Source organism: Ahaetulla prasina, chromosome 4 (genome assembly GCF_028640845.1).
Source record: "Ahaetulla prasina isolate Xishuangbanna chromosome 4, ASM2864084v1, whole genome shotgun sequence".
Lineage (NCBI taxonomy): Eukaryota > Metazoa > Chordata > Lepidosauria > Squamata > Colubridae > Ahaetulla > Ahaetulla prasina.
Genome location: NC_080542.1, coordinates 31,193,110 through 31,215,794, shown reverse-complemented (window position 1 = coordinate 31,215,794; position 22,685 = coordinate 31,193,110). Strand labels below are relative to the sequence as shown.

Below are 22,685 nucleotides of genomic sequence, written 5' to 3'. Positions count from 1 at the left end.
AAATTCAGACAACAGTACTGTTGCTAGGTTTTTTCAGCATTTTATTGGTGAACACAGACATGGATTTTCAATGTAAGTATTAACATAAGCTTATTCCTATGAATCTTGTTTTTAAAAGTCAAGTTTCAGCTGTAGAACATATGAGGTAAGTGTTTCTTTCCATAAAATGGAAAGCTTTTATGCAGTGCTAGACAATCAGAGCCAAAACTGTACATCATTCACTGTTAGGAATAGCTGCCAAGCCAGAGAAATGTTCTTCTAAATAAACAAAACTGCCTTGGCTTAATCTTTGCAAATCTAAGAGAATGTCCTTGATGATTTTTCAGAATGCATTGCTGATAACCATGAAATGGCTTGTCTCTCAATTAAATTATTATAAATTATTATATATGAAATAATTATTTTTGAAATCTAGTTTCTACTCTAATGTCAACCTACAAGAATCTAAAAAGTTAGCAGAATTGGAACAATCATCATTACCATCATTATCAGGATTTCTCCCTCTAGTTGATCATGATTTAAAGATGGAGAACCTATCTTCTTCAAATGTTGTTGGCCTCAAACTTTCAGATGTGAAATGGTCATGGTTGAACAAAATTCATACTTTCTTCCATTCCCCAATCTTCCAGTAGAATATCTTTTCTTACACACCTAACTTGGGATCTTGCCCTTTAGTTCCTATCACATTAACACAGAGTCCATGTCTAGTGTAGAAGCAATACTCACATTAAATAGCTTTGCCTGGTATACAATTCTATTTGGACAACTATTTTTCATCTTTTCAGCCTAGTTTTCTTGCTTTGGGGGGAAAAAAAGACTCTTTCCCACAATTATATCTAGGATGGGCATGTTCATTTCTGTTCTGTCAAATAGTGAACCATCCTTTTCAGCCAGAAGCCTTATTCACTACTGGAATGCACCAAGACAAATTCCTTGTGTCCAATCACACTTGGCCAATAAAGAATTCTATTCTATTTCTCAACTTACGGCAGCAGGGGAACTGTAAAACTAATTGTTAAATGATGCAATCATTAAGCAAAGCATCATCTGACCAAACCAGATTTTATTACCTTTTTTTGCTGCAGTAGTTAAACAAATCACAGTGGTTGTTAAGCAGACATTATGTAATTGTGATTTGTTACCTTTCCTGCTGGCTTCTCCACTGATTCTTTTGAAAGGCAACTGGGAAGGTCACCAATAGTGAGCATGGAACAGATAACCATCATAAATAGCGTGATGATTGCCAAGTGTCCAAATCATGATCCCATGAACTCAGGGATGCTGCAGTGGTTGTAAGTGACCAGGTCTGGTTGTCAGTTTTTTTCTGTATTGACATAAACTTGAATGGTCACTAAATGAATAGTCATAAGTCAAAGATTGCCTTGTATTAAGAAAACAGCAAAATACTGGGTTTTTTTCCCATGACAATTTCAGAATGCTTGCTGACTCTCTGCAGTGTGTAAAGGCAAAATTTGGCATAGGATATTCACAAACTACATTACTACTAAGGCTTAAAGAGAAATATGTAAATCTTTGGATTCTCATATCTTAATCAACTTTGCCTCTGAACCCAACTTCTATTTATCCTTTAAATTTTTTGTTTGTGCTTGATCCTGAATCAGTATGTAAGCAAGTAATGTGTTGCAATCTGCAAGCAAGTAACCCTCAGTAATTCATAAATCACAGTTCTGCAACATAAAACCTGACTTTTATTCACGTCTATCAAAAATACAGCCAAGCTTTTTCAAAAATATAGTGAAGGCCAGCATTGCAAAGATAGTGCACCAGATTAAAGCAAACTAGATAGAATGAGAATTAATGAAAATAGAAGATTCCACAATTGTTGCTCACTCCCATATGGATTTATGGGGTGAGAGTTGGGGACTAGTGAGAGTTAAGAATTTATCAATATTTTTAAATATTGGCAAAATTCCCATCTGCATAAAGTAGATTCCAATGAGAACAGAGCATTTGGTCAGAGCATAAAGGGAAAACCACATATAGAAATATTGAGTCAAATGACCCATGTCTAGTATTCTTATTCCTGACCTTTTCTCTTGGTCTCTGCAGTGTTTCTTAACACAGTGAATAGGTTTACTGTTTTTTTCCTACTATAAAAATTGAATTGCCATCCCTGAAGTCATTACTATAATAAAGGCAGAACATGTTGGTCCCAGCAACTATAACTCAGCTTCCAACAACTTGGCTGTCACACAGATGTAACACATCTCTGTACACTGTGTTCCTAATGACTGGGTATTTAAAATTAAAAGACATTACGTCCATTCCCAATCACAATATTTCACTGAGTGTGTTTGTACACACACACACACACACACACAAATCAGGGAATCAATTTGAGCTGATGGTTAAAGCTCCAGATCAGGAACCAGGAGACAATGAATTCTGGTTCTGCCTTAGGCATGAAAGCTGGCCTAGTGACTTTGAACCAGTCAGTTTCCCTTAACCCATGATGTCAGGCTCAGGCAGCAAGCCAGTTGATCAATTCTTGTTGAAACCAACAGATCAATATTGATCAGAAAAACACAGGCTCTGCATCTGCAGGAAAAAAATCTAAAACAAGAAAAAAAAGAATATATATATACAAAGCATTTTTGTTGATCATATAAAATTTCTATTCCACTGAATTCTTTTGCAATGTACATCTAATGAGTTTGGAAATCTAGTTCAGCATGATGGAAGTTCAGTACAGACAATGATTCATTCATTTTTTGAATTCTTTTGGCTAAAACATCTGGAGGAAGATACATTTGAACTTCCCCCGGGTTTACGCCAAATACCTGACCTTCGGACATTCCGTCGCGAACTGAAGACGCATCTTTTTATTTGCGCGGGGCTGTCTTAAATTGAATTTTATCTTTTATCAATTTTTAAACGGGGTTTTTAGTATGGAAATTTTTTAATTTTAGGCTAATTTAAATAAGTTTTTTAAATGGTATTTTAATCTGTATATTGTATTGTTTTATCTTGCCTGTACACCGCCCTGAGTCCTTCGGGAGAAGGGCGGTATAAAAATCAAATAAATAAATAAATAAATAAATTTGTGAATCAGAATATAGGCAAGAATTTAGAAAATCAACTTCCTGCCTGAACTAATAAGAGCCCTAAATAGGTTGTTAGTCAACCCAGCTTGGTTGTTAGAAAAATGACACTGTAGAACCATTGCTAATTTGGATACTGAACTATGTTACATGCACATGAATGCCAGACTATTTATTAGCTCTTTCTAAGAAAAAATAAGCTTTTAAAGACTATTCAAATGTGTGTTCTCTTAATCCTTTTTGTGTCTGATACTGTGTTCCTTGTCCAGTTACATTTCTACCCATAAAATTCCATTCATCAGTGTATCTTCAAAAGATACTGGATGAAGTAGGGATATGCAATATGAATTAAATACATATATTTAACATTTTAATTTAACCTTAATGACTTCAAGCCATTTTTTATTATCTCCAAATTCTGTGAAAATTCAATTATATGAATATATATGATTTAAACTAGTTTCCATGACAAGAGCACACCTCTATACTCTTCAATTTACTATTTCCAAAGATGCTATCCGCAGCCTCATCCTATAGTAGTTCGTTTTTATGTGCACAATTTAAAGTAATATGAACTAGATGGATAATGTTCAATTTCTCCAATAAAGCTGAAATATATTTTATCATAATGTATAAAAGAACTTCTAAAATCTCATCTTAAAAAGGTGTTTTTCTCCTTTCTTAAATAAATTTTACTGAATTTATAAAAGTGAAACTTTAATTGGCTAGAGAATGCACGGCTAAATTTCTCTAACCCTAAGAACTAGGGTCAGAGAATATACTCCAACTCAGGCATGCAAATATACAGATTTAGAAAACTTGTCATAAATTTACTATCAGCTGACATAAGTGAGGACAAGAATGTAAAATTCAGTAAGTAATGAATGCAAATGACTAGATCTGTCCAGTTTGTATGGCATCAAAGAACAACAAAATGCTTAACATATTTCTTTAACTCATTTAAGAAACTGGTCACCTGCTGGGAACTCACTATCCTGATCATTAATTTGCAAAGAAAATACACAATAACCTGATAAAAACTAGACATGCCCTATGTGTTCAAGCTGGTTTGCAAGTGAAATATGAATCGGGCATGTAAATTCCTCATCTGTGCATTCTGAAAGACTGTTTGAACAATAATTTTCAGATGGCCTTCTGTTATATGAAGTGCATTCATAGAGAAGTACATATATACAAAGGATGTTGCAAACATCAGGCCCTATAGGCCAATCTCTATGTATGTTTCAGGTTTTTTTCTCTGTAGGGAAAATGTTATTATATTTAGGAGTGTTCAAAAGTCATGCATCAAACAAGTAAGAAAGGGTTTAGAAAAAAAGGCAACCAAGTTGAACAACTGATGTAATTTATGTAATAAATTGACTACGGGGCTTGACTTTTGGTATATTCTCTGGATTTGTTTGTATGTATGTGTATATATAAGAGAAAATTTGTGCACATATGTGTGTACACACACACACACACACACACACAATCCTATGTATGTATGTATGTATGTATATACACAAACACAAGCACAGTTGCACAAATTTTCTCAATTGCTAGAATTTGCTGTTCCCTTTGTATAAAATGTGAAGTTATTCTGACCCCAAAAGAAGATACAAGAAATGAGCCTCAGTTCCTGTTTCCAACATCAGTGAATAATGTGGAACAGAAATCCCAAATGAGAGTTTGATGACTATACCAGACTGGGAAGAAGGCACAAACTATCCTGATCTGCTTTGCAGCCACACTTTTTTTCTAAGCAGAAACCATGTTAATAGTAAGCACTGCTTAGGATCTGGAATGCCTTGTTTTAACTGCAGTCTGTTTCTGAAATTCTGTGTTTTCTTTGTTCAAGAACAACAACATTCAAAAACATGCTATCTTACCTGGTAGCAAACTAATAGATACAGTTCTAAAGTTCTTTGATGAACTCTTGTTGAACAGTATAACCCAACCATGGGCGCCCACCACTCACACTATAGCCAGAGTTCTCAAAAAGACCAATAGCAGCTTTTGCCACCACAGAGACCTGGGCCACTACGAATTTGAAGCCCTGTGCACGAGCCTGTGCCTCTAGAAAATGAAGGAGGCACTGACCCACACCAGAGCGCCTGTACCATCGGCTGACAGCCAAGCGCTTGAGCTCAGCAGTATGAGGCTCTCTATCAAGAGGCTCCAAAGCCACACAGCCACACACATCATCATCATCATAGACAGCTACCCACAGCCTACGATGGCTTGCACTGTAATAGGCATGCAAGTGTTTAAGGTCTGGTGAACGCCACAGTAGAAGTTTCAGAGCCACTACAGTGAGGAGTACTGGCAGCACAAGGGCCACCACAAAGGAGTTCAGGAAGAAGCGTAGTCCACTGCTCACAACTGCCATTAGTAATAAGGCTAGTGGTCGTGTCAGCACATAAAGTATCAAGCGGTTTTCCGTATCTTTGAATCCATCCTGATGGAAGAGAAATAAAAGAACATAAAAACTTCTCAGTTTAGACTAGAGGAACCCAAATGCCAGAGAAGTTATCAGGCATACATAACTGTCTCTAACCTTGTCTCAGATAGCCATCGTACTCTTACCTGGCCCTGTTCAAAATCAGTCAGTGAGCTTTACGATACAGTAACCATATGAACTTGAATATTCATGGTTCTATCCTAGCATTCAAAACCACATGATCATATTGTCACAAATCATTTCCCACTAATTAAAATCCCACCTATTACTTTCACGTTACAAGAAAAAGTTAAAAGCAACAGGCATGATGTCTTTTAGGAAAAATTTTATGCTGTTAAACTTTGTAACTGAAAAATTCCAGAAAATATTCTGGACAGATTTGGGACTCTCTAAGACCCGAAAATACAATTAGTCTTGTATAACAGCTGAATCCATGAAACTTTCAGAGCACAAATACAAGTATTATCAACTTGTTGAAGGTATCTTCTGAAAAAATGTTTAATGTGAATCAACACAAAGAAAATTCTCAAAAGAAAAGGAGGAGGAGTGATGTAGCTGGATCCACGTTTTTCCTCCATCTCACCTTCAGAAGTTCCAAAACAATGGGGGCTTCATCCTCTCTCATTTCCCTGATTAACAGCTGTTCCGGGTCCAAGGTAGGCATATTGTTAGCAATTGACATCTAAAATGAAAAAAAGTTCATATATTGACTGAAAAGTAATTCCAGACTACAGTGGGAGAGAACCTTTTGCTTAAATAGGGAAATAAATGCTTCTCAATACTCCAAGAGAAGGCGAACTCCAGCTACTCCATGAAAGGGTGCTCAACCACCTCCACCATATAAAATAAATATAATTTGGTAATATGTGTGTGTGTGTGTGTGTGTGTGTATGTATGTATGTATGTAGTTAGTTAGTCAGGGAATGTCTCTTCACATCTTCGTAACCATTCCTACTTTAAATTCCCCTCCCCATATTCTCCACATATGTTTAAATTACAGTGCAAAACCTTTTTTAAATTATGAGCAAAATTATGATAGGATGATATCTAACAGGAAAAAAGAACAAGTATTGCAAACGGTTTATAAAATTACAGACTGACATCACAAAGCGCTAAAACCACAGATTGTTGATTATAGCACAATAGATGAATGCCCAACTGCACTTTAAGCTAGAACATATCGTGGTTTAGTATGATGCAGGAGTCTCTAAAGAATCACTGGTTAGCTCTGGGCTATCTGCTCTTCTCTGGCTCCCGTTTTCTCTTTTGTTATACAGGGTCTCTTACTTCAAAAGATTATGCTGAAAGGGATTATTGAAAAAACGATAAGTTTTAGTGCTTTATATCTGCTGCAAATTCACAAATAGCTTATAAAATGCAAACGAGCAGTAAAGTTTTCCGCATAAATTTTACAACAGGAAAACTGCAATACCTGTATTTTGCCTAACCCCTCCCTTTCATAAGAGGGCCACCGCAGTCACGCGCCCCCCCCCCTGCAAAAAATAGAAGCACCTTATTTAGCATACTCACTACAGTTAAACCTTTCACGATCCCCCCTCTGTTCCCAATGGACTCACCCAATTTGCAGACTACGGCTGACTTCTCCCCTGCAGAGAGGCGCATGGGATATTCCAATAACTGTTACATTCTCCACTCCTCCTTCCAGAAGCAAGGGAGGGGTGGGTAGGAAACAGTCCTGACCCCCAGGCCCGATAATTAAATCTCTCCAAACTCGAGGCTTCACTGAATATGCGCATGCGCTACGTTTGTTCTTCTTCGACCCCTATCCCTTCCTACGCAGCCCTTAGTTACTGTTGCTAAGCGGGACCAATGTGGCCTTTCGGGTATGCCAAGACCGTCGAGTTGTAGAGATGTCCGAGTAAATGGGAGGATAACTGACCCCCCCTTTCTTTTTCTGTATTGCATAACAAACAAACAAAAAACCTATCGGGTGCGTAAATCCGGGCAGACAGGAATTCAACAGATAAACCTATGCACAAATCATGGCAGACAAATTCAACAGGTAAATCTATACATAGAAAAAGATGCATTAACCTTTTGCTCATCTGGATGTTATGGCAGTATTAATAACACTTTTAACCCTGAGGAGCCTATGTTGTTCGCACATGGTAGGGAGAAAGGCTTTGGGATTGACGGGATATATACGTATTTTTCTTTTTGTCTAAACATTTAAATTACATTCATAAGCTAGCAAGCCAGGCTTCGTCTATGTATAAAGCAGAATTCTTACTATCTATAGGGGAGACTATCATACAAGAAATCCTTAAACTGCAGATTAGAACAGGGAGGATTTTTAGGATTTCTTAAAAAGCAAAAGAACAAGAACATCCTGGAGAATGGTGGCCGCAGCCCACTTTCATATCATGGCCAGCAAAGTGCCTAGATTCAGTCATGTATCTCACCAATAATTTTAGCTGGACTTAAAAATTGGATTATATACATGTTTAAATTTTACCTTCCCCCTGTCATGGAATATAGCTGGCTGTACATTTAAATAGCGACCAATTATACAATAGGTTTATAGAGCCCCCGTTTCAAAATTTACCAAAGCCACAGAAATTCACTATGGCTGTGCCAATAATTTTGAATTGATAGGATTCAGCTATGGGAGAAAATGAAGGGCTTATCCATCTAAGCCACTTTAAGTTTTTGGAAGATAGGATAAATAAATCCAAACAAAATGTATACTAATTCGAAGTACTGATGGAGTATTTGATCTGTAAGCTTCTTTGCATCCAACTGGCTAATGTTAATGTTAAATGAGAACCTGAAAACAAAATCAATGCTGTTTTAAAAATACCGTGTGGCTTAAAAGCTGTTGCTGAAAACAGTTCCCAGTATCAAACCAGGGTATAGTAAATTAGTTTGCACTTCATTATATAATATGCATACTACTTGTTGAAATTGTTAATTTATTTTCAGTATTCATTATATGTAGTGCATAAGTGGTCTGAATGCACCCTCCTGTGGTGAGAGGAAATACTGAATACATGAAGGCAAACTGGCATATTATCATAGGTTTGATGTTACATTTATGTGCAGTTATTCACTGTACCAAAATGATAACATGAGTAGCAATTATGACACCAAAGCTGTGATAAAGAAATCCTCTAGTTAATAAGTTAGTAAACCTTATGTATATCAATGAAACCCTTGTGTCATATTAATCTATATTGCAGGTACATTTAAATTTATGCTTAATGCCCCAAACCTCATATGAGGCAGAGTCTTACACTGAGTTTGAGATTAAGTACAGAGGGACAGAAGGCTGGTTCTATAGATCATCAAAGATCAGGGCTTTTATTCTTAGAACTGTACATTTTCTAGTTGTCTTCTGTTTAATATCTACATGAAACAACTAGATATCGTCATAAATCTAACAGGAATGCAGCTATTGTAAACCCTTGACTGAAGATCAGTGCACTCCTATTTGGGATGGTTCTCTCCCATCAAACATGCAACTTCAAGAAAGATACACACAAAGCGGTGAAAGAAGAGTACAGCTATATAACCAGCCAGATCAACTAAATTAACCTTAATGATCAATGGCATACACTGATTGATGCAGCCAGATCACCCTCATATCCTCTTCATAAATTTTGACCCTTGACCAGTTGAGTCACATGTCCAAAGTCCTACTGAGTGCCTGAGGCAGAGGAACAGTTTCAGTCCTGACAAAATCAAGTGGCTGTGCTTATTTGAGTCCCCTGGTTCTGGAGATGTTCCATCAACTTTCAGTGGGTTTGCACTTCCCTATTTGAGTTTGTTGTGCAATCTGCGGGGCTTCTCAGACTCAAAGAGCAGGTAATACCTGTGGTCAAGAGTGACTTTTGCACAGATATAGGTTAGTATGCCAGTTGTGACCTTTTCTGGAGTGGGACATCATGTACTTTTTAACTCCCATTAGAGCTTACTCTAATGCACTCTACGTATGACGGCTGTTGAAGACCATCTTGGAGCTACAGTTGGTATAGAATCTGGCAGCACAGGTAGTGTTGGTAATGTTGCATTACACTCATATGACCTCACTGCTTTACAAGCTGCAACAATTACCAGTCAGCTTGCAGGAGCAATTCAAAATACTAGTGATCAGCTTTAAAGTTAGCCCGGTATAATCAGGTAGAGAGGATGTGCTTTAGGCCCTTGACCATTAAACCAATGTTCATTAAAAATGTAGTCCTTTCAGGAGGACTGCAAAACTAAAATTCTTTGCCAACCTATTTGAATTGAATATTTGACTAGATTTTCACAGCTAAGGTATAAATCAAATAAATCATATTATGACTTAATTTGATTTATAAGCCCAGTTACCAAGGCATATTACTTACTCATCTTGCCTAGTTCTGGCTATATACTTAAATACCTATACTTCCTTGGTTAACTCAACTAGAATTAAATCAATGTCTTATCACTATTTTGAACCACAAACTAGCTATACACATTTTAGTTTGGCATGCTTTGCAAACCTACTATTGTCTCCTCAGAGATGGGCATTCCACAGCTGCTTTCTTCTAGAATATCAAGAGGCTTGATAACCTGTTGAATTGTTCAAGACTGTTACCGAAACCTAATTTTTGTTACCTCCTATCTATGCTAAACTCTAGTAGTATCTATATCTAGTATGTACTGTATCTGAATAAAGCAGCATGGAACTAAGAAAATGAAGAGTAACAATACCTTTTCACCTTTAAAAAAGGCCTTAAGTCAGTAGTTTAATGCACAACCTCCTTTGCAAGTTGAATGGCAGAAACCCCGAAGAGCCTACCTTATATTTTCTTATCCCAGGTCAAGAACCAATAAAATATTAAAAAATGATTTTAAAAAAGTATTGCAGAACCTTGACTGAGTTATGAGAAATATTTTAACATTATTGCATAATAAATGTGATCCAGCCTACGTACTAAAAAATACAACTGAAGAAGACCAAAAGGTGCATCAAAGCAGTCTTTTATTTTCATTCCAGCTCACAAGGATCTTTGATTCTGTTGTTTGTTAGCACCAGGAACTAAGGTCCACTCAGGAAGAAATGTAATTCTGCACATGATAAAAGGGCTATAATGGAAACAGAAGGAATTAGCCATAAAAGCCATATAGTAGCTCATAAAATTGTCTCCTATAGTATCAGGCAATCTCAAGCCTGAATGTCTCCAATTTCCTACATTACAAAAGGATTATGCTATTTCACAGCAGTATGGTCCACAGAAGGGAAATGGAGAGATCAGCTGCCCATTAATCACATTCTTGTCTAGTAGAATGGGTAGAAGTCCTGGCTACAATTAGGTGGGGTTTTTTTGTTTTGTTTTTTGTTTTTTGCTAGAACATGTTTAAATATAGGGATGGATTTGGGTAAAAATAAAAGACTGGGCTGGCACTTTCTCATGTGCAGTATATATTGATGCTGAGAGGGATTATTGTGGCTGCAGGGATAGAAGCAGCAGCGGCAGACCACATAGGATCAGAAGAATAACAAAAGAACATGCTTTGGACCAGCAGGCAAGGGTTGAACCCAGCTATTTGTTGAGAAAATTTGTCCTGAGGAACTCAAGCAGAACTTACTTGGTGAGCTGACCACCTCAAATACAGTGTATGTTTGAAGTTGTCCAATTTCAAATCACCCAATCTAGCCCCATTCTTATTCTCTGTAGAAATCAGACTGTTCCTGACCAATACTCCAGTCCAGGTATGTGAGGCAGCTGTTTTTTTAGAAGGTGTGAACAAGTTGCATGTTTGGTACTGTTTGCACAATTTGAATGGAAGACAGTCCTTGGGATGCAACTGGGTTTTGTAAAAGCTGCACCATTTGAGGAGTGCTGTTGCTTTCAGCAGCAGCTTGATTGTTATCTGGGCTACTTACCTGCAGGGTCGGTACACTCTCCAGTACTTGGAGAGTCTGTTCACCTTGAGCACTGCGGATAATCAACAGATTCTGCCCAGTCCCTGAGCTACCATCAGTACTATGTAACTGGAGGCCAGACAGTTCCTGCAGGGTCTGGATGTTCTCTACTTCCTGAACACACAAACGGGTTTGTTCTCCACCTGCCCGTCTCAACACCAAAACATTTTGAACCCCTTCTTCAGTCTGCAGAGTCTCAAAATGCATGTCTTGCACACCCTCAAGGTTCTCAACCTCACTTCCAGACCCTAGCAGTTCCTCTCCTGGAGAATTCTGTACAACAATCAGGTCCTGGCTTTCTTCTTCCATGCTGGATCCCTGATGGAGGTCCACTTCAGAGAGGTCATGTGAGCTAGACAGAGCATTTCCAATCTCATTCATTTCCTGAGCTGAGCCCAGAGTCTGAAGTTGGACACTGACCATCTCTTCTGAAGGCTGAAGCTGCTGCCCTTCCTGGGAAGACATAAGCCCCTGGATCTGATTTGCATTATCCAACTGCTGGGAAGGAGCAAGGCCTTGGATTTCAACACTGTTCACAGACTGATTTGACTGAGGCAAATTCTGAATCTGAATAGAGTTGGCCTGCTGACAAGATGTCAAGGTCTGGATCTGAAGAGAATTTACTTGTTGGGAAGACTGGAGGTTTTGGAACTGCAGGGTCCCCACCTGCTGGGAGGATGTTACAGCCTGAAATTGCACAGTATTCATCTTTTGTGAAGGCTGAAGTGTTTGGAAGTGCACTGTGCTAGCCGGTGGATAACTGGACAGACCCTGGATCTGCACAGTGTTCTGGGGTAGAGGCAGACTTTGAATCTGTAGAAGACCAGTTTGTGGAGGGTTAGGAACAGCCTGGATCTGAATTGTGCCAGTTTGCTGGGCAGTAGGCAAGGTCTGGATTTGTAGTGTGCCACTTTGCTGAGCAGTGGAAATGTTTTGGAGTTGCTGAGGCAGAGTTTGAATCTGGATAGTACTTGTTGATGGATTGGGTGGTATATATTGTATCTGTACTGTGCCCACCTGCTGTTCTGGCAAACTCTGGAGCACCATAACATTCTGTCCATTGGTGTGCAATCCTGGTGACCTCTGGATCTGTACATTAGGGATAGGCTGCATATTGGCTCCAGTGGTAGTGGGCATTAAAATAATATTCTGGTTGCTAGATACTGGTGATGGTGGGGGAGGTACTGACACAGACTTCTTTCCCTTACTTTGACGGAGTAGGACAGGTCTGTTTGGAGTAGTGGAAGCACTTGGCACCAGGGTAAAAGTTGCTGAAGCAGCAGGTGTAGTCGTTACCACCTGTGGACTGGGCAAAAGGATGAATTTTGGGGGTGAATTTTGGAGAAGTGGCGGCTGCTGCTGCTGCTGCTGCACACTGGGAATGAGCTGCAAGCCCTGAGCTGTCTGCACTAGCAAGAAAGTTTGACTGTCGGAAGAAACAGCTGAGGATGGGTTGCCACTTAGGTCCACATTCAGAGTGGCCTGCATGTTGGGCACGATTTGTACCTCCTGGGTGGCAGCAGATAAGGCAGCAGTTGTGTGATTGGCTGCCTCACTGCTGTTATGGGTACGCAAATGACGCTGTAGGTAAGATGCCATGACAAAAGCCTTGCAACAAACTGGGCACTGGAAGGGGCGTTCCCGGGAGTGGGTACGTCGGTGGAGTGCCAAGTTGGATGAGTGAGTGAATGCCTTGCCACAGTCCCGGCAACAATAGGGCCTCTCACCAGTGTGCACCCGCTGATGTTGCCGGAGGTTGGAAGTCTGAGTGAAAGCCTTGCCACAAGTCTGGCAGGCAAAGGGACGCTCCCCTGTATGCAGCTGCTGGTGCCGACGAAGGCATGAGGTATTCTTAAAGGCTTTCCCACAATCCTGGCAGGCATATGGACGCTCTCCAGTATGCTGGCGTAAGTGGTATTGGTAATGAGAGGCCCATTTGAATGCCATGCCACAGGTGGGGCAGGTGAAGGCACGCAGCCCTGTGTGCACCCGCTGGTGAATGCGCAGCAGCGATGAGCGTTTGAAGGCCTTCCCACATTCACTACAAGCATAGGGACGCTCACCTGTGTGATCACGGAGGTGATAACGTAGCCCCGAGGAGCCCTTGAATGACTTCCCACATTCTCCACACACATACGGTCGCTCAGGTGGTGGAGGTGGTGTTGCGGTGGCTGTAGGCACTGGCTCAGCCTGTGCTGGACAGGTCACTTCAGCTTCCTCCAGCCTTTGTTCAGCTGGGGGATGTGAACGCTGGTGGCCCAATAAGCTGGCCAGTGCAGGGAAGGAGCGCTCACACACCACACAGGTGTAAGTGCGATCTGATGAATGTTGGCTCTGCTGATGCCTTGCTAAACCTACTGCACTCTTGAAAGTCTTACCACAGACTGAGCAAGATACTGAGGGTGTGGGAGATACTACAGGTGCTGTCTCCTCCTGCACTGATGGTGATGGCATTTCTGGCAGAGGCAATGGCTCTGTTGGGGCCAAGTGCGTTTCTTGGTGACTTAGCAGTTGCTCTTGCAAGGAAAAAGTAAGATGGCAAATACTACATCGAAATACCATCTCAACTGTGGTGGTTGGCTCCTCCAAGAAGAGTTGTGCTGGAGGTGCAATGTCAGCATGAGTCTCTAGGTGCTGCTGCAAATAGGTGTCAGATGCAAAAGCTTTACCACAAATAACACAGGTGTGAACAGAGCGGGCAGTGTGTGCTGATCGGCAATGCAGTGCTAGATTAGATGAGTGCGTGAAAGCTTTACCACAGTCCTGGCATCGATAGGGTCTCTCACCAGTGTGCACTCGCTGATGCTGTCGTAGGTTTGTGGACTGAGTGAAAGCTTTGCCACAGATAGGGCAGACATAAGGACGCTCACCTGTATGTGTGTGGCGGTGCCGTCGCAAGCTAGAAGAGTTCTTAAAGGCCTTATCACATGCTGGGCAGGGATAGGGGCGTTCTCCAGTATGTTGACGCAGGTGATACTGGTAATGGGAAGACCACTTAAAGGCTTGGCCACAATGAGCACATTTAAAAGCACGCAGACCTGTATGTACACTCTGATGGATTTGAAGCAAGGATGACCGTTTAAAGGCCTTGCCACATTCACCACACTTATATGGTCGCTCACCCGTGTGTCCACGCTGGTGATACAGCAAGGCCGATGAACCTTTGAAAGCCTTGGGGCATTCTGAGCACTTATAAGGTCGCTCGCCTGTGTGAGTCCGCTGGTGATGAATGAGCCGTGATGACCATTTGAACACCTTGCCACATTCTAAGCATTCATATTGATGATCGCCACTGCCACCACCAGGACCTCCACCTGTTGGGGCCACTGCGGGCACTGCTGCTGCCTGCATCTCTATCTGCTGAGCTCCCACCATTGCCACAGATTTCACCTGCTGGAGAGAATCAGTATTATCTATTTGTCACAACTGTCACTAACATGTTCGCAAGACTTATTCAGCAAAATATTTCACTAATTGACTTGTAATTCAATAGGATTGCATGCATCTATCAAAAAATAGATCATATATCTGAGATATAAACAAAAATCTTCCCTACAGTGATCTTCCTCCACTCCATGTACTTTGCCACAGAATTTAAATAAGGTAAATTAGCAATACTATCTAAAAGTTTAGGGAACTGATGTTTTCTACTATCATCTTCCAAGGATGCTACTGGCAAGATCAAAGAGCCCAAAAAAAGAAATAAAATATATTCCTAGCTCTGGCTATTAAGGAACAGAGACATATTAACACTAGGCTTATTTTACCAAACAATTACTTTGTAACCTCAGGGTTGTACCATTGTATAAAGCTACAGCAACAAGAGCCTGAGGAGCAGATATTTTCTGTTCTCAGCCTTATAATATTCTAAATGTATTATACCATAACATATTCTAGTAGCCTATTTATGGATTAAAATAATGGTAATTCATATGAAAATTGCATAATCTTTGAAACTTGTGTATCAGGCTGAAATAAGAGCAACTATGTTTATTATAACAAAGAGAAAAGAAAAAATGGTATATTCAAATACAATGGGTGCAATATTTTAATTGACAATACAATATTGGAACTGAAAGAGGGATTTGGGGGAAGGAAGAAAAACTGACAAGAACGGATATTACTACTAAGACATGTTCATCTGTAGCAATTGGTAGGCAACGAAAAAGCAGCAAAGATCTGGCTACTAGTGCTGAGCAGTCTGTGAAATTGGAGAAGTTGGAATGAGGCAAATCCGGACACTTGCAGCCAGAGTTCAGATTATGGCTGAGAATTTCTTCATGCTATCAAAGGGGTACCTGTGAAAGTAGTAAGTCACAACTCCTATCATATCTCACTTTTGGCTAAACATGAAAAGGCAACTAAGGGTTGAAACGCAGATCTAGAGTCACAGTTTCTCAATTATACAATAAACCATTAATCTAAATTTCTCTGTCTCTCTTGTGTTATGTGAAATGGGACATTGGTTAAATATTTTACATCTTCAAGAATCCTATTTTATCTCCCTCTCCCTCTCTCAGATTTTACATCTTCAAGAATCCTATTTTATTTCCCTTTCCCTGTGAGAGAGGGAGGAGATAAAATAGAATTCTTGAAGATGTAAAATATTTAATCAATGTCCCATTTCCCAGCCTTCACATAATACTTTAGAAACCAAACGTTACTGAAGTTCAGAAAAAGGGTGAATAGGAGGTTTATTTTCCCTCTAATTTCTCTCTCCCACAGTTTTGAAATTTTCCATAGGCTCCATTTTACTTTAAGCAATGTCCAGCCTCATAACAGTGTGGAGAGGACAAGCCATTCTTTTCTTCCCCCAGTTTTCTGCATCATCCACAGGAGGACTCTGAGAGTGCCATGAATGAGGTGCTGTTGTCAAATGTACTGAAATCCAGCTTTAGCAGTTTAGTGTACGACAACTCCAATTTGGAGCCTTCTACAGTTGTTGAACTGCAGCCTGCATCCTCCAGCAGGAACCACAATGCAGGGTGGGCACTGATGGGAGTTGTAGTCCATCCTAAGGGCGCCAAGTTAGAGAATGGTGGCTTAAAGGTGAATCTCTTGTGAACCACTAGATGAGAAGGAATTCCACATTCAGGTGTCCCTCAATTACAGGCCTTCCTATTTATTTATTTATTTATTTATTTATTGGTCACACAGTATATATAAGCATAAGCATGTAATAACTATACAATATATAAGCATATATATAAGTATGAGTATGTAATAACTATATTAATTGGATATAACCAAAGGAAACAATAGGACAGGAACGGTAGGCAGCTTGTGCTCTTATGCACGCCCCTTACAGACCTCTTAGGAATGGGCTGAGGTTAATAGTAGCCAGTTTTTGGTTGAAGCTTTGGGGATTTTGGGAAGAGACCACAGACTCAGGTAGTTTATTCCAAGCATTAACAACTCTGTTACTGAATACTTATTCAGTAATTATTCTGTTACTGAATAATTATTCAATACTTCCTATTGCCTCCAATATTGTAAAATGAAGAAGCATCCTGTAATTAAAATTGCCTTCTCCATTTCCTCCACCCGATCGCCTTGGGAAAAAGCGAATATTCTGTCGGAGGGAAAAAAAATCCCCCTTTGTGACATGTCCCTTTAAAGAAAGAGCTTTTCCTTTAAGGAAGCCAGCTCCGCCGCACCTCCCCCTTCGCTGCCGTTCGGTCTCGCGACGTCTTTTTCCCTTCCCCCTTGCTGTCCCGCTAATGCTCTGAGTTTTCTCCTCACCTGGACCTTTTTTTTCCTTCCCGCGAACCTCGTTGCAATGAGGGGTTGATGGGAGAGCCGCCGCGGGGCTGTTGGGGGAGGGGCACCCCCTCCTCCCTCCTAATAGCCAGGGGCGCGAGACACCCAACCTTTACCTTGCTCACACTAACAGCCCGCGACGCCGGCCAACCCCACCCCTTTGCTCTTCTGCCATTGGTTACTTAGAACATCTTGGGAGTTGTAGTTTAAACACAAGTCTTTCGCCATCTTGACCATGGGGCACGTGACCGCGAAGTACACATGCTGGAGGCTCAACAGGAAGCGCTTTTAATGCTATTTTGATGTCAGGCAACTGCGTGGACGACCCGCAGATTTGGGCGGGCGGGGAAGCGCTATGGTGTGATAAAAATTCGGATATTAAGAGCACATCAATGTGCACGGATTCCAAACGTACATTTGTTTCAGTTGTCAGTGTACTCCCCGGACAAAATTCTACCTGCTGAATGAAGTTTAATGTTTACAAATACTGAATCATGCAAATACAAACTACATCATTAGTTCCCTGAATCACAACAATGGTAACCCACAACTCATACGTTTGTTTGCTTGAAACATTGTTTGAATCTTTTCGGCGCAAGAGACCGTGGAGCGAAGTATTTATGTGGACCGAAGAGTACGTGGTTTTGTGGTTGCCTGCATCCCACCGACGGGGCTTTGGTTTTTTGGGGACTCCTGTATTACATACAGATAGTCCTCGGCTTATAGTCACAATTGAGCCCAAAACCTCTGTTGCTAAGTGAGACAGTTAAGTGAGTTTTGCCCCATTTTACAACCTTTCTTCCACAGTTGTTAAGTGAATCACTGCAGTCATTAAATTAGCAACACGGTTGTTAGGTGAATCTGAATTTCCATTAAGCTTGCTACCTGTATTTTACCCTAAATATTACTAAGGGATGGCTGATGTACTGGAGGGAGAGGCTTTTGCCCTTAGTGGATTGATAGCAATAATGAAAAAATGCTTAGAATTAGAATAGTTAAATAAGAAAAAGTTAGATAGAGGAAATTATTAATTTAGTTGTAAAGGAGTGGAATTAGAATTCAGAATAAATATATTTCTAGTGTGCACATGTGTATGCAGGCTTTCTGGCTTATTCACATTAAATCTGGGCTGAAGAAGCCATTATGAAAGATTTTGTGACTATTGTGCATCAAAAGTGATTCCTATTTATACTGAAATCATTTTTTTCTAATTTTGTTCCTCTTTCTCTTGCCCAAATTATGCAATGAGCTTCATAGTTTCCTCCTTTGGATGGGAGAACCAATTTCCATTTGTTTATAGTTTTCACAGTAGACAAATAAAATACCAGCTTATTTTCCTTTGACCATGTACAGAGTATCCCACACCCCAGCTTATTTCCAAGCTGTTTCAAAGTTCTTGCCCTGTCAATGTCCAGGAATAAGCTTATTTGTAATGTGCTCTGATACAGATCAGTATGGCTGGATGGGGGGTGCTTATTTTGAATACAGAAACTGAATTAAATGACAATACCATCTTCCTTTTCTGTTCTGTTTTGTGATATTCTGAGATTGCTTTCAGTCTCATCAACAAGCTCACAAAGAACAACTTCAACATTTTTCTTCTCTGTCCCTTTCCAGACCAGAGGGAACATGACCTGGGTAACTTGCTGAGTTGTCCTAGCAGTTACATGGCATCCTGGGAGCCAGTCTAAGCTATTAGCCTACTGGAAGAAATCCAGCATGTTCCAGGACTGAGGTGTGAAAGCATCGTTGACAAGAGATTACACAAACACTTTTACTGTTACACAACAGCCTTTTGGCTGTTTTCCTAACTAGTGATCAGAAAGTCAGAATGTCAATTGTGAAAAGACCATCAGAGTTTATATTTCATTACAGAACATGTCAGAGGTTAGATAGTCCCCACTGCATTTTAAAAGTTCTGAACATTGTTATAGTGCACGCCAGAATCAACTTTTTTGCCTTCTTTAACTATTTCTATGCATGTTTATCTAGAGTAGGAATTCTAGCCTTGCACATCTAGAATGAATTGAGGAACCAATTATCCAGATTATTTCTGAGTAAATCTATACAAAATAAAAAGCTACACTCACATACCTTTCCCTGGAAAACAGAATTCTTCTAGGATTTTTTTGTTCTGTTCATCTTGCTACATATAATAATTGTTTAGAAGAATCAAGGAGTTATATGTTAAAGTCAGACTTGATCTTATTTAGCACTGGTGTGCATAAAACAAATGATTTTATTTAGATTTTGCACAAATGAGTTGGTGTATAGCCCTAGTAAAAAGCACATTTGGTTTAATTAAATGGAAAATGCTTACGTTGAAAATATTTGAATGTGCCTTCCATCTCTGATTTAGTGATCCTTTGTTTATATGTGATCCAATAAACACCTGCATGAGTGTAAAGTTGGTCATCCAACTTTAGGACAATCTGTCATGCTTAATTAATTTTTAATGACTAGAAAGCTTAGGTGAAGCTAAGGATTTGCACAGCTCAGTTGAACTAACTTGCAGATGCTCCTTAGTGATCTTTCAGAGGGTGTTTTTTAAAAGATGTCAAGCATGCTTAGTCTCTGGACAGCTTAGCATGTCTTAGTATTCATCAAATTTCAGAAAATTTAAAATGTTTAGCAGTGCTGTGGAGTGGGGAGAAAAGACAGAGAAGGACCCTTAACATTAAATACCTTCTTATCAAAAGATATACAGAGCACAAAATTTGCCCATTGATCTTGATTTGGGTTAGAGGAGAAGCTGTGACAAAAGCCTGAAAGAGACCTGGCAGATCCATGTTATTTACTATGTGCTTGTTCCAGGATTGTTGACGACAGCTGCACTACTCTGAACAGGACTAGAAATCTAAATCAGATGGAGAATGACATTCCTGGATCTGTGCCAGGATCAGAATTAAAAGTGTTGTGAGGCCATAGGCACAGTGAGCCAGGCTATTGCAAAGTTGGAAAGGAACACTAACTGAATTGCCACCTGCCCGCCTGAGTTTTGTTTGCAATTAGCAACAGTTTTCTTTTTAGAAGTTTAGAGCAATTAAAGCCTTAGCAATTAGAAGAATGCTTTACTTTAACAATGTATGCATAGTTCCCATCACCAATCTCTTTCCACTTATGACTGTATGACTGCTGGCAATCCTTATGATTTATATTGATATATTGACCATCAATTGTGTTGTAAATGTTATACCTTGATGAACGTATCTTTTCTTTTATGTACACTGAGAGCATATGCACCAAGACAAATTCCTTGTGTGTCCAATCACACTTGGCCAATAAAAAATTCTATTCTATTCTATTCTAAATAACTTCAGACTGTTTATGTACTGAAAAATGCATTAATCAAGGAAAGGGGGAAAATATAAACACACAAATGAGTACTTTGAATACTTACATTTCAGTGCCAGTAGAAAACTTTCAGAAGAGAATTTGGTGAAAATAGAAAAGAAACATGGTGCATCTCTCCTCAAGTGTGAAGTGGAAATCCTGAAATTGCTTGTTGGTCATTGCTGTATTATATGTATGCTGACTTTTTAATCATGTAGTCTTGTAGAAGTTCAGTGAATTTCTGAATACTATACACACAGAAGAAATGCAAGGACTTAATCCCAAACAAATGGGAAGAAAACTGATTTAAATTTCTTGATAATATTGTGCTTTGTACCATCTTTAAGCCACAAATCTGAGTTCTGTTAGTAGATTGGCTGAACCTGACTAACTAGTCTTTCATAACATAAATATTATATAGTTTTCTTTTAGTGCACTGCAGTGGCAAGAAAATTAAGTATAGAATGGAGATTGGACAAAATCTTTGACCTATCATTCAACTTTATCAAATCTATCTGAAAGGGATTTTTTCCTGGTACTAAGTTGACATACTATATACATCCATGCATGAGTTGGCAGAAAACTTCCAGTTTGAATTCTTTAAAATTCCTAATGCTGCTCTATATGTTGTCTCTATTTTAGGTCACTGCAATCTGTGGGCTTCCCTGAAAAAGCTGATAAGATTTTATACTACTTGATATTGCCCTGTGGATAGTGTTGAAATAAATGGAAAAACTACTTGAACAAGAAAACAGCAAAAGTTGAGTCAGGCTCCTATTCAAGTGCTTAGGTCATGGACACTTCTAGGAGGTGGCAAGAGGGAACAAATAAGAATACACATGATAACGTAATTGTGCAAATGCCACCACTTACATACTTGCTTCTAATGTAGAGGAGTCAATTCATAATGGTGGATTTTGTGTGATCATGTCATCACGTAGGTAGTCATTTTGTCATACCACAGATTGGGAACCAAAGAAACCATATTATTTATTTATTTATTTATTTATTTATATTTATATACCGCCCTATCTCCCTAAGGACTCAGGGCGGTTCACAGGCAGTTAAAACACATATAAATACAGATTAAAAACAACAATTAAAAAACTTATTCTATAGCCTAATTTTTAAAACAATATAAATAATAAAAACCCCTTAAAACCAATTTTTTAAAATCTAATCCAGTCCCGCGCAGATGAATAGGTGTGTTTTAAGCTCGCGACGAAAGGTTCGGAGGTCCGGAAGTTGACGAAGTCCTGGAGGGAGTTCGTTCCAGAGGGTGGGAGCCCCCACAGAGAAGGCCCTTCCCCTGGGTGTCGCCAGACGGCACTGCCTAGCTGACGGCACCCTGAGGAGTCCCTCCCTGTATCATGGGGAATATGACCAAAAATGTCACTGACAGATTCATATAAGTGGGTTCAAATGGGGAAAAGCCCTATGTTATATAATTTTATATAATTATTGATAGAGAAGAGAAACAGACCAGGTATTCTGACATTAGTTTGGGAAGGAAAAATAGAATATTGATGCAGTAAATGATTAGTAATTTTATTATTATTAGTCTTCCAGCCTTTCCTAATTCTTTAAACGTTCACTTATAACATTTCCATCAACACCTTTTATATTAGTTTCTTCTTTCTTTTATTAATTACCAAATGCCTTCTCCATTGCTGTTATTTTTGCCTTCCCAGAATATATTATACTGTTTTCTGAATATCCTTAAGCTTTGATCATAAAATTATGCTTACTGGAGATGCATTCAATAAAGTGGATGTGATAGGCTTGTCAAAACCCTCGTAGTGAGAAAAGATAGACATCCATTCAGATGACTTTACCTATGAGTAGGGCTGTTCTTCATTTAGGAATCATGACTACTGTAGTTCGAATGTTCTGAAAAGTTCCAATAGAAGATAATATATATATAGCTCAGGCTTGAATGTACTGATGAAGTTAGCTAGTCAGATAATGAAACATCTGTAAACAAACAAACTTAGAGAACATCAAGGACTTCATAATTCTGAAAAGTACTTGACTTGTAAATATCATCTTCCATTTCCCCAAATCTTGTAATTCCCCAAATCTTGTAATTCAAGACGAGGTTTAATGCAACAATTTACAGAAGAGCAACAAAAATGGTTAGGAGAAGCTAAAACAT

The 22,685-nt window shown here is 39.4% G+C and overlaps 1 protein-coding gene across 5 annotated transcripts; it reads right to left on the bottom strand.

Annotated features, from left to right (window-relative positions):
• Window positions 1–24: 24 nt before the first annotated feature.
• Window positions 25–17,450, bottom strand: LOC131198392 (zinc finger protein 628-like). 5 transcript variants are annotated; one of them, XM_058182980.1, is made up of 4 exons: window positions 17,180–17,366; window positions 11,399–14,830; window positions 6,107–6,205; window positions 25–5,520 (listed from the first exon to the last, which is right to left on the bottom strand). In XM_058182980.1, the coding sequence occupies exons 2-4, from the start codon at window positions 14,810–14,812 to the stop codon at window positions 4,978–4,980; spliced, it is 4,056 nt and encodes a 1,351-aa protein (XP_058038963.1). In that variant the 5' UTR covers window positions 14,813–14,830; window positions 17,180–17,366; the 3' UTR covers window positions 25–4,977. The 5 variants fall into 5 exon arrangements, 4 of the variants coding, with proteins under 4 accessions (XP_058038963.1, XP_058038964.1, XP_058038965.1 ...); XM_058182981.1 differs by having other exon boundaries at window positions 11,399–14,827; XM_058182982.1 differs by having other exon boundaries at window positions 17,314–17,335.
• Window positions 17,451–22,685: the final 5,235 nt, after the last annotated feature.

Bases quoted from the DNA above. Each gene is read 5' to 3' on its own strand.
- LOC131198392 (XM_058182980.1), bottom strand. From the start codon at position 14,812: ATGGTGGGAGCTCAGCAGATAGAGATGCAGGCAGCAGCAGTGCCCGCA. The intron at 6,206-11,398 runs GTAAGTAGCCCA...TTTTCATTTTAG, and splicing joins AGAGTGTACCGACCCTGCAG to ATGTCAATTGCTAACAATAT. The intron at 5,521-6,106 runs GTGAGATGGAGG...CTCTTCCATCAG, and splicing joins TTGTTTTGGAACTTCTGAAG to GATGGATTCAAAGATACGGA.